General features: G+C 41.5%; 1 protein-coding gene across 1 annotated transcript in view; it reads right to left on the bottom strand.

Annotated features, from left to right (window-relative positions):
• Positions 1-13,064, bottom strand: part of LOC124040465 (procollagen-lysine,2-oxoglutarate 5-dioxygenase 2-like) — a 99,827-nt gene that overhangs the window by 46,439 nt on the left and 40,324 nt on the right. The window contains exons 6-8 of the mRNA XM_046357689.1: positions 8,817-8,942; positions 7,474-7,595; positions 5,065-5,169 (exon numbers count right to left, since the gene is read on the bottom strand). Of these exons, the coding sequence (XP_046213645.1) occupies positions 5,065-5,169; positions 7,474-7,595; positions 8,817-8,942 (353 nt within the window). The remainder of the gene's footprint in view (positions 1-5,064; positions 5,170-7,473; positions 7,596-8,816; positions 8,943-13,064) is intronic.

The raw sequence follows: 13,064 nt of genomic DNA, 5'->3' as shown, positions 1-13,064 counted from the left end.
CTGTATAAAACAGGCAGACTGTATAAAACAGGCCCAGACTGTATAAAACAGGCCCAGACTGTACAAAACAGACACAGACTGTACAAAACAGACACAGACTGTACAAAAACAGGACACAGACTGTACAAAACAGACTATATAAAACAGGCCCAGACTGTATAAAACAGGCCCAGACTGTATAAAACAGGCCCAGACTGTATAAAACAGGCCCAGACTGTACAAAACAGGCCCAGACTGTACAAAACAGGCCCGGACTGTATAAAACAGGCCCAGACTGTACAAAACAGGCCCAGACTGTACTAAACTGAGACTGTATAAAACAGGCCCAGACTGTATAAAACAGGCCCAGACTGTACAAAACACAGACTGTATCAAACAGGCCCAGACTGTATAAACAGGCCCAGACACAGACTGTATAAAACAGGCACAGACTGTATAAAACAGGCCCAGACTGTATAAAACAGACCCAGACTGTATAAAACAGGCAGACTGTACAAAACAGGCCCAGACTGTACAAAACAGGCCCAGACTGTATTAAACAGGCACAGACTGTATTAAACAGAGACTGTATAAAACAGGCACAGACTGCATAAAACAGACCCAGACTGTACAAAACAGGCCCAGACTGTATAAAACAGGCCCAGACTGTATAAAACAGGCCCAGACTGTATAAAACAGGCCCAGACTGTATAAAACAGGCCCAGACTGTACAAAACAGACCCAGACTGTACAAAACAGACCCAGACTGTACAAAACAGGCCCAGACTGTATTAAACAGGCCCAGACTGTATTAAATAGGCAGATACTATGGAAAAAAAAATACAAATCTAGTTGTTTAAACTAAATATTATGAGCTGGTCCCAGAGCCTGTTATAGTTTACTCAACTTTTCAGTTGAGTACTATTAAAACATAAAACATAACTTGGCAAACATTATTTCAATTTAAAATGTCATATTCACCCAACTAGATATAATTATTTGGGCATCTTAGCTAAAGAAATGCTGTGCACCTGGTTACAAACACACTGCTTTCAAAATACAATGTTTCCAACTCACATATTTGACACAGGCTGATATCCATGATTACATTGTGCCTGTTAATTTATACAGTAATTGTTATTCAACATGTCCTTATCTTTGATGTGTACTCACAACCACTGGGTTCACGTCTTTCTGATTTTCCAGCTAAAACACCATGCCTGTGTCAATTACCAGTTAATCTGATGATTGTCCTTCAACAGTCTGCAGCAGTAATATAACCTTCAGCAGTAATATAACCTTCAGCAGTAATATAACCTTCAGCAGTAATATAACCTTCAGCAGTAATATAACCTTCAGCAGTCTGCAGCAGTAATATAACCTTCAGCAGTAATATAACCTTCAACAGTCTGCAGCAGTCATTTAACCTTCAGCAGTAATATAACCTTCAACAGTCTGCAGCAGTAATTTAACCTTCAGCAGTAATATAATCTTCAGCAGTAATATAACCTTCAGCAGTAATATAACCTTCAGCAGTAATATAACCTTCAGCAGTAATACAGCCTTCAGCAGTAATATAACCTTCAGCAGTAATATAACCTTCAACAGTCTGCAGCAGTCATTTAACCTTCAGCAGTAATATAACCTTCAACAGTCTGCAGCAGTAATTTAACCTTCAGCAGTAATACAACCTTCAGCAGTAATACAACCTTCAGCAGTAATACAGCCTTCAGCAGTAATATAGCCTTCAGCAGTAATACAACCTTCAGGAGTAATATAACCTTTAGCAGTAATATAACCTTCAGCAGTAATATAACTTTCAACAGTCTGCAGCAGTAATATAACTTTCAGCAGTAATATAACCTTCAGCAGTAATATAACCTTCAACAGTCTGCAGCAGTAATATAACCTTCAGCAGTAATATAACCTTCAGCAGTAATATAACCTTCAGCAGTAATATAACCTTTAGCAGTAATATAACCTTCAGCAGTAATATAACCTTCAGCAGTAATATAACCTTCAGCAGTAATATAACCTTCAACAGTAATATAACCTTTAGCAGTAATATAACCTTTAGCAGTAATATAACCTTTAGCAGTAATATAACCTTTAGCAGTAATATAACCTTTAGCAGTAATATAACCTTCAGCAGTAATATAACCTTCAACAGTCTGCAGCAGTAATATAACCTTCAGCAGTAATATAACCTTCAACAGTCTGCAGCAGTAATTTAACCTTCAGCAGTAATATAACCTTCAGCAGTAATATAACCTTCAGCAGTAATATAACCTGCATCAGTAATATAACCTTTAGCAGTAATATAACCTTCAGCAGTAATATAACCTTCAGCAGTAATATAATCTTCTGCAGTAATATAACCTTCAGCAGTAATATAACCTTCAACAGTCTGCAGCAGTAATTTAACCTTCAGCAGTAATATAACCTTCAGCAGTAATATAACCTTTAGCAGTAATATAACCTTTAGCAGTAATATAACCTTCAGCAGTAATATAACCTTCAGCAGTAATATAACCTTCAGCAGTAATATAACCTTCAACAGTCTGCAGCAGTAATTTAACCTTCAGCAGTAATATAATCTTCAGCAGTAATATAACCTTCAGCAGTAATTTAACCTTCAGCAGTAATATAACCTGCAGCAGTAATATAACCTTTAGCAGTAATATAACCTTCAGCAGTAATATAATCTTCTGCAGTAATATAACCTTCAGCAGTAATATAACCTTCAGCAGTAATATAACCTTCAGCAGTCTGCAGCAGTAATATAACCTTCAGCAGTAATATAACCTGCAGCAGTAATATAACCTGCAGCATTAATATAACCTGCAGCAGTAATATAACCTTCAGCAGTAATATAACCTTCAGCAGTAATATAACCTTCAGCAGTAATATAACCTTCAGCAGTAATATAACCTTCAGCAGTAATATAACCTGCAGCAGTAATATAACCTGCAGCAGTAATATAACCTTCAGCAGTAATATAACCTTCAGCAGTAATATAACCTTCAGCAGTCTGCAGCAGTAATATAACCTTCAGCAGTAATATAACCTTCAGCAGTAATATAATCTGCAGCAGTAATATAACCTGCAGCAGTAATATAACCTTCAGCAGTCTGCAGCAGTAATATAACCTTCAGCAGTAATATAACCTTCAGCAGTAATATAACCTTCAGCAGTAATATAACCTTCAGCAGTAATATAACCTTTAGCAGTAATATAACCTTTAGCAGTAATATAACCTTTAGCAGTAATATAACCTTTAGCAGTAATATAACCTTCAGCAGTAATATAACCTTCAACAGTCTGCAGCAGTAATATAACCTTCAGCAGTAATTTAACCTTCAGCAGTAATATAATCTTCAGCAGTAATATAACCTTCAGCAGTAATATAATCTTCAGCAGTAATATAACCTTCAGCAGTAATATAACCTTCAGCAGTCTGCAGCAGTAATATAACCTTCAGCAGTAATATAACCTGCAGCAGTAATATAACCTTCAGCAGTAATATAACCTGCAGCATTAATATAACCTGCAGCAGTAATATAACCTTCAGCCAGCAGTAATATAACCTTCAGCAGTAATATAACCTTCAGCAGTAATATAACCTGCAGCAGTAATATAACCTTCAGCAGTAATATAACCTTCAGCAGTAATATAACCTTCAGCAGTAATATAACCTTCAGCAGTCTGCAGCAGTAATATAACCTTCAGCAGTAATATAACCTTCAGTAGTAATATAACCTTCAGCAGTAATATAACCTGCAGCAGTAATATAACCTTTAGCAGTAATATAACCTTTAGCAGTAATATAACCTTCAGCAGTAATATAACCTTCAGCAGTCTGCAGCAGTAATATAACCTTCAGCAGTAATATAACCTTCAGCAGTAATATAACATTCAGCAGTAATATAACCTGCAGCAGTAATATAACCTGCAGCAGTAATATAACCTTCAGCAGTAATATAATTTTCAGCAGTAATATAGCCAGCAGCTTTAACACAATAAGAGTCCCTTTTCCTTATGGCCTGCACCTTTAACACAATAAGAGTCCCTGTTCCTTATGGCCAGCAGCTTTAACACAATAAGAGTCCCTGTTCCTTATGGCCAGCAGCATTATCACAATAAGAGTCCCTGTTCCTTATGGCCAGCAGCATTATCACAATAAGAGTCCCTGTTCCTTATGGCCAACAGCTTTAAAACAATAAGAGTCCCTGTTCCTTATGGCCAGCAGCTTTAACACAATAAGAGTCCCTGTTTCTTATGGCCAGCAGCTTTAACACAATAAGAGTCCCTGTTCCTTATGGCCAGCAGCTTTAACACAATAAGAGTCCCTGTTTCTTATGGCCAGCAGCTTTAACACAATAAGAGTCCCTGTACCTTATGGCCAGCAGCATTATCACAATAAGAGTCCCTGTTCCTTATGGCCAACAGCTTTAACACAATAAGAGTCCCTGTTCCTTATGGCCAGCAGCTTTAACACAATAAGAGTCCCTGTTCCTTATGGCCAGCAGCTTTAACACAATAAGAGTCCCTGTTCCTTATGGCCAGCAGCTTTAACACAATAAGAGTCCCTGTTTCTTATGGCCAGCAGCTTTAACACAATAAGACTCACTGTTCCTTATGGCCAGCAGCTTTAACACAATAAGAGTCCCTGTTCCTTATGGCCAGCAGCTTTAACACAATAAGAGTCCCTGTTCCTTATGGCCAGCAGCTTTAACACAATAAGAGTCCCTGTTCCTTATGGCCAGCAGCTTTAACACAATAAGAGTCCCTGTTTCTTATGGCCAGCAGCTTTAACACAATAAGACTCCCTGTTCCTTATGGCCAGCAGCTTTAACACAATAAGAGTCCCTGTTCCTTATGGCCAGCAGCTTTAACACAATAAGAGTCCCTGTTCCTTATACACCCCATAACAAGTATGCAAACACTGTGCATGCATGTTAGATCATTGGGCTTCTGCCTATAAGACAATTCCCCTGATTAGAAACAGCCGCAACACTATACAGACATCATACCTGTTCTGTTCAAATGGCTTGATCAAACCCTTAACCCTTAACAATACCATACCTGTTCTGCTCGATGAGGATCTTCAGGGTCTGTCTGTTGGTGAGCATCACGTCAGTATCCATACTGAGGTAGAAGTCACAGCCTGGGTCCTTACGACACAGCCCCCTGGTTTAAAGAAATGGAGGAAACAAAACATCTAATCAATCATTATTGATCAATTCAACTGACAACATGATGGTAGCCTGATGCGCTACCAAGCACATGGTTTGACATAAATCGTAATTTGCAAGATAGCGATTATGAGATCCTAAGTAAAACACTACTCTCTGCTAATTAATATAATAATAATAATATATGCCATTTAGCAGACGCTTTTATCCAAAGCGACTTACAGTCATGTGTGCATACAGTCATGTGTGCATACATTCTACGTATAATTCTATGCTACAGAGAGATAGTTCTCAATGAGCCTGTTAGTTAGTGGTGTGTTCAGTGGGTTTAGTTCTGAATGACGTGGTGTGTTCAGTGGGTTTCCCTTCTAAATTGTCTCCTTGGCTAAAACCTTTTTTTTAGCCAAGACAAACTGTAGATCTGTTTCAGGCTAAACATTTGACAGATACAGTGCCTTGCGAAAGTATTCGGCCCCCTTGAACTTTGCGACCTTTTGCCACATTTCAGAACAGTATCCTGGACCTGCCTGGTGTGTTCCTTGTTCTTCATGATGCTCTCTGCGCTTTTAACGGACCTCTGAGACTATCACAGTGCAGGTTCATTTATACGGAGACTTGATTACACACAGGTGGATTGTATTTATCATCATTAGTCATTTAGGTCAACATTGGATCATTCAGAGATCCTCACTGAACTTCTGGAGAGAGTTTGCTGCACTGAAAGTAAAGGGGCTGAATAATTTTGCACGCCCAATTTTTCAGTTTTTGATTTGTTAAAAAAGTTTGAAATATCCAATAAATGTCGTTCCAATTCATGATTGTGTCCCACTTGTTGTTGATTCTTCACAAAAAAATACAGTTTTATATCTTTGTGTTTGAAGCCTGAAATGTGGCAAAAGGTCGCAAAATTCAAGGGGGCCGAATACTTTCGCAAGGCACTGTATATCATTTTTTTCTACCTGAATATATTTGAAATCTTTTGACACCAATACAAAACCCTTATATGTAGGTGCTCCTATTTGGACACCGTTTCCAACTCAACATCAGAGTGACTGAGCTTCCGTTTCCAACTCAACATCAGAGTGACTGATCCTCCGTTTCCAACTCAACATCAGAGTGACTGATCTTCCGTTTCCAACTCAACATCAGAGTGACTGAGCTTCCGTTTCCAACTCAACATCAGAGTGACTGATCCTCCGTTTCCAACTCAACATCAGAGTGACTGATCTTCCGTTTCCAACTCAACATCAGAGTGACTGAGCTTCCGTTTCCAACTCAACATCAGAGTGACTGAGCTTCCGTTTCCAACTCAACATCAGAGTGACTGATCTTCCGTTTCCAACTCAACATCAGAGTGACTGAGCTTCCGTTTCCAACTCAACATCAGAGTGACTGAGTTTCCGTTTCCAACTCAACATCAGAGTCACTGATCTTCCGTTTCCAACTCAACATCAGAGTGACTGAGCTTCCGTTTCCAACTCAACATCAGAGTGACTGAGCTTCCGTTTCCAACTCAACATCAGAGTGACTGAGCTTCCGTTTCCAACTCAACATCAGAGTGACTGAGCTACCGTTTCCAACTCAACATCAGAGTGACTGAGCTTCTTGATTTGCATATTTACTTCAATCTAATTGCTCTGGAGCCTTTCATGGTTCGCGGTAATGCTAGCTATTCATTCATATTCAGACTGTTTTGTTCATCAAATAACAAGTCTGAGATGGAAAATGTCTCTGTGAAATTATATGATGGGGGGGACACACACAGCTAGAGGAATCATCACACACACACACACACACACACACACACACACACACACACACACACACACACACACACACACACACACACACACACACACACACACACACACACACACACACACACACACACACACACACACACACACACAGCTAGAGGAATCATCACACACACACACACACACAGCTAGAGGAATCATCACACACACACACACACACACACACACACACACACACACACACACACACACACACACACACACACACACACACACACACACACACACACACACACACACACACACACACACACACACACACACACACACACAGCTAGAGGAATCATCACACACACACACACACACACAGCTAGAGGAATCACACACACACACACACACACACACACACACACACACACACACACACACACACACACACACACACACACACACACACACACACACACACACACACACACACACACACACACACACACACACACACACACACACACACACGTCTGGTAGCGTACTGTACGTACATGCCCATGTTTCTGGCCTGTCCTTGGCTCAAGTTCTCCTCCGGACCCACAACCTTGAAGCTGTTAAACACATCTTTACTCTCCTCCCAAAACCTCTGGATGTGTCTCTCATGGTAAACCTCCTGAAGAGAGAAAGAGGGTGAGAGAGGGTGAAAGAGGGTGAGAGAGGGTGAAAGAGGGTGAAAGAGGGTGAGAGAGGGTGAAAGAGGGTGAAAGAGGGCGAGAGAGGGTGAAAGAGGGTGAAAGAGGGTGAGAGAGGGTGAGAGAGGGTGAGAGAGGGTGAAAGGGTGAGAGAGGGTGAAAGAGGGTGAAAGATGGTGAGAGAGGGTGAGAGAGAGTGTGAGAGAGAAACAGAGAGAGACCTTTTGTGAGTGTAATGTTTACTGTTCATTTGTATTGTTTATTTCACTTGTGTTTATTATCTACTTCACTTGCTTTGACAATGTTAACACATGTTTCCCATGCCAATAAAGCCCTTCATTTGAGGAAGAAAAAAAATGAATTGAGAGATAGAGACAGAGCGAGAAAGACAGACAGACAGAGAGAGAGAGAGAGAGAGAGAGTGAGAGGGAAACAGAGAGAGAGAGAGACAGAGAGAGAAAGACAGACAGACAGAGAGAGAGAGAGAGAGAGAGAGAGAGAGAGAGAGAGAGAGAGAGAGAGAGAGAGAGAGAGAGAGAGAGAGAGAGAGAGAGGGAAACAGAGAGAGAGAGACAGAGAGAGAAAGACAGACAGACAGAGAAAGAGAGAGAGGGAGACAGAGAGAGAGAGAGAGACAGAGAGAGAAAGACAGACAGACAGAGAGAGAGAGAGAGAGAGGGAAACAGAGAGAGAGAGAGAGAGAGGGAAACAGAGAGAGAGAGACAGAAAGAGAAAGACAGACAGACAGAGAGAGAGAAAGAGAGAGACAGACAGACAGAGAGAGAGAGAGAGGGAAACAGAGAGAGAGAGAGAGGGAAACAGAGAGAGAGAGAGAGACAGAGAGAGAAAGACAGACAGACAGAGAGAGAGAGAAAGACAGACAGACAGAGAGAGAGAGAGAGGGAAACACAGAGAGAGAGAGAGAGAGAGAGAGAGAGAGAGAGAGAGAGAGAGAGAGAGAGAGAGAGAGAGAGAGAGAGAGAGAGACAGAGAGAGAGACAGAGAGAGACAGAGAGAGAGAGAGAGAGAGAGAGAGAGAGAGAGAGAGAGAGAGAGAGACAGAGAGAGACAGGGAGAGAGACACATAGTTATGACTAATATTATATTAGACAGCTGAGAGAAAGGAGAGTCCATGGTTGACGGATTATGTCTTGTCCATAATTGAGTTTATCCAGAGCCAAGGTCCAGCTGCAGTTACTCACGTTGTTATGAACGAAGACGTTGAGTTTATCTTTGGGGTAGTCGAGGGTCACAAGTCTCTGGAAGAACTGAGAGAGGAAAGGAGTGGGCTGTTCGATGAACACTCCAACCATAACAGTCGGATACTCCTGTTTTAAAAAAAACAACAACATACTTTTATTAATAAACTAAACTTAAATGACACGTTGCAGATATGGAAAGATGTTTTGAATAACTCGTCCCTTTGGTACCTGAAAACATTAGTTTAAGTTCAAGGTTCATTTTAAGCATCAGATCAGCCAATTAAAATCATTGATGTAGTGTCACGTGAGAGAACGCTACATTGTAGCTGGTCCCATCTGATAACCTGGCACATGTTAGTCCTATGCCTAACCTCAGCTGGTGGCTGTGATTATTTCCTGTAACAAATTCCTCATTAGCCTATCAAAGATCTTAAAATATTTTTCTCCACAAACCAATGGCGTTTCATAAAATAGGCCAACTCAGCCTCCAGAGGGACACATGTAAACCTTGAATTTGGAGGTTTTAAGAAAAGCCTATTTTAAGATCTTTGACTAATGAGGAATTTGTTACAGGAAATTTTCATTGCCACCTGGCGAGGTTAGCATCGGGCTAACAATTTCAATTAGCTCATGCTTAATCTTAACCTTGAACTCTTGCTCCCGAGTGGCACAAGGGTCAAAAGGGTCAAAGGCACTGCATCGCAGTGCTAGAGGCGTCACTACAGACCCTGGTTTGATTCCAAGCTATATTACAACCGGCTGTGATTGGGAGTCCTGCAGGGTTCGGTCGGGGTAGGCTGTCATTGTAAATAATACTTTTTCCTTAACTGACTTGCCTAGTTAAATAAAGGTTAAATAAATAAAAATGATTGGCTAGTATGACCTCATTACATCTTACATTAAGAACTAATGTCTCAACAAAACTATACCTCATTGAACATAAAACAAAATACATTGTAAAAGTGAATAACACCTGTCACAAACCATAAACAAAAACACAACAGCAACAAAGAGTGCAGATCCAAACAGTATGTCTGGACAAAATTGAGTCGTGAGACCAGTTCCCTCCCTGAAGAGACAGTAGACAGAGGAGAGAGTTCTTTCCCATGACTCTCTCTCCCAAAACAGCTCTACAGGGCCGTGTCTTTCTCCTCTTGACCATGTTAAAAGACCAGGCCTGTGTCAGCCGGCCTGGGATGAAAAGGGACCCGGTTGAAACCATCTAATTTGTGAGTTCCGCGACGGCTCAGAGTTCCAGGACTTTCAAGCATGGAAGGGTCACCCAGGGATCAAGCCAGAGGTCCCTTAAATTGTTACCGGCAGGGAGGACAGAGAGAGAGAGAGAGAGAGAGAGAGAGAGAGAGAGAGAGAGAGAGAGAGAGAGAGAGAGAGAAAGAGGGGGATAAAGAGAGAGGGTGGGATAGAGAGAGAGAGAGAGAGAGAGAGAGAGAGAGAGAGAGAGAGAGAGAGAGAGAGAGAGAGAGAGAGAGAGAGAGAGAGAGAGAGAGAGAGAGAGAGAGAGAGAGAGAGAGGGGGCGAAGAGAGAGAGAGAGAGAGAGAGCAGTAACAACTTGTCTGTGTGCTGGTAGGACCTAGGCCCTCTCCCAAAACCACAGTATACATAGCAAGAGGACCAGCAATGACCCAGGCTGACCCGCATCCCTTAAACAGGCAAGACATACTCTCTCTCTCTCTCCCTCACACCTTTTCCTCACAAACAGGCAGGACACAGCAGGTCCAGTGTTCCTGAACCATCCCGCTCGGTTGGAAGTTGAACTCTTGGATGCCTTTTCCCATGTAAGTCTGAATTCCCTCCACTCAGACCAATATAGTCCTGTAAGTCTGAATTCCCTCCACTCAGACTAATATAGTCCTGTAAGTCTGAATTCCCTCCACTCAGACCAATATAGTCCTGTAAGTCTGAATTCCCTCCACTCAGACTAATATAGTCCTGTAAGTCTGAATTCCCTCCACTCAGACTAATATAGTCCTGTAAGTCTGAATTCCCTCCACTCAGACCTGTAAGTCTGAATTCCCTCCATAGTCCTAGTCCTCAGACTAATATAGTCCTGTAAGTCTGAATTCCCTCCACTCAGACCAATATAGTCCTGTAAGTCTGAATTCCCTCCACTCAGACTAATATAGTCCTGTAAGTCTGAATTCCCTCCACTCAGACTAATATAGTCCTGTAAGTCTGAATTCCCTCCACTCAGACTAATATAGTCCTGTAAGTCTGAATTCCCTCCACTCAGACCAGACCAATATAGTCCTGTAAGTCTGAATTCCCTCCACTCAGACCAATATAGTCCTGTAAGTCTGAATTCCCTCCAGACTAATATAGTCCAGATTCCCTCCACTCAGACCAATATAGTCCTGTAAGTCTGAATTCCCTCCACTCAGACCAATATAGTCCTGTAAGTCTGAATTCCCTCCCTCCAATATAGTCCTGAGTCTGAATTCCCTCCAAGTATAGTCCTGTAAGTCTGAATTCCACCCTCCTGTAAGTCTCAGACCAATATAGTCCTGTAAGTCTGAATTCCCTCCACTCAGACCAATATAGTCCTGTAAGTCTGAATTCCCTCCACTCAGACTAATATAGTCCTGTAAGTCTGAATTCCCTCCACTCAGACTAATATAGTCCTGTAAGTCTGAATTCCCTCCACTCAGACTAATATAGTCCTGTAAGTCTGAATTCCCTCCACTCAGACTAATATAGTCCTGTAAGTCTGAATTCCCTCCACTCAGACTAATATAGTCCTGTAAGTCTGAATTCCCCTCCACTCAGACTAATATAGTCCTGTAAGTCTGAATTCCCTCCACTCAGACTAATATAGTCCTGTAAGTCTGAATTCCCTCCACTCAGACTAATATAGTCCTGTAAGTCTGAATTCCCTCCACTCAGACTAATATAGTCCTGTAAGTCTGAATTCCCTCCACTCAGACCAATATAGTCCTGTAAGTCTGAATTCCCTCCACTCAGACCAATATAGTCCAGTAAGTCTCCCTCCACTCAGACCAATATATAAGTCTGAATTCCCTCCACTCAGACTAATATAGTCCTGTAAGTCTGAATTCCCTCCACTCAGACTAATATAGTCCTGTAAGTCTGAATTCCCTCCACTCAGACTAATATAGTCCTGTAAGTCTGAATTCCCTCCACTCAGACTAATATAGTCCTGTAAGTCTGAATTCCCTCCACTCAGACCAATATAGTCAGACCTGTAAGTCTGAATTCCCTCCACTCAGACTAATATAGTCCTGTAAGTCTGAATTCCCTCCACTCAGACCAATATAGTCCTGTAAGTCTGAATTCCCTCCACTCAGACCAATATAGTCCTGTAAGTCTGAATTCCCTCCACTCAGACCAATATAGTCCTGTAAGTCTGAATTCCCTCCACTCAGACTAATATAGTCCTGTAAGTCTGAATTCCCTCCACTCAGACTAATATAGTCCTGTAAGTCTGAATTCCCTCCACTCAGACCAATATAGTCCTGTAAGTCTGAATTCCCTCCACTCAGACTAATATAGTCCTGTAAGTCTGAATTCCCTCCACTCAGACCAATATAGTCCTGTAAGTCTGAATTCCCTCCACTCAGACCAATATAGTCCTGTAAGTCTGAATTCCCTCCACTCAGACTAATATAGTCCTGTAAGTCTGAATTCCCTCCACTCAGACCAATATAGTCCCCTCCACTCAGACTAATATAGTCCTGTAAGTCTGAATTCCCTCCACTCAGACAATATAGTCCTGTAAGTCTGACTCAGACCAATATAGTCCTGTAAGTCTGAATTCCCTCCACTCAGACCAATATAGTCCTGTAAGTCTGAATTCCCTCCACTCAGACCAATATAGTCCTGTAAGTCTGAATTCCCTCCACTCAGACCAATATAGTCCTGTAAGTCTGAATTCCCTCCACTCAGACCAATATAGTCCTGTAAGTCTGAATTCCCTCCACTCAGACCAATATAGTCCTGTAAGTCTGAATTCCCTCCACTCAGACCAATATAGTCCTGTAAGTCTGAATTCCCTCCACTCAGACCAATATAGTCCTGTAAGTCAGACCAATATAGTCTCCTCCAATATACTCAGACCAATATAGTCCTGTAAGTCTGAATTCCCTCCACTCAGACCAATATAGTCCTGTAAGTCTGAATTCCCTCCACTCAGACCAATATAGTCCTGTAAGTCTGAATTCCCTCCACTCAGACTAATATAGTCCTGTAAGTCTGAATTCCCTCCACTCAGA

The sequence above is a fragment of the Oncorhynchus gorbuscha genome, linkage group LG07 (assembly GCF_021184085.1).
Source record: "Oncorhynchus gorbuscha isolate QuinsamMale2020 ecotype Even-year linkage group LG07, OgorEven_v1.0, whole genome shotgun sequence".
NCBI lineage: Eukaryota > Metazoa > Chordata > Actinopteri > Salmoniformes > Salmonidae > Oncorhynchus > Oncorhynchus gorbuscha.
The sequence above is the reverse complement of the archived record's forward strand: the minus strand, read 5'-3'. Positions and strand labels throughout refer to the sequence as shown.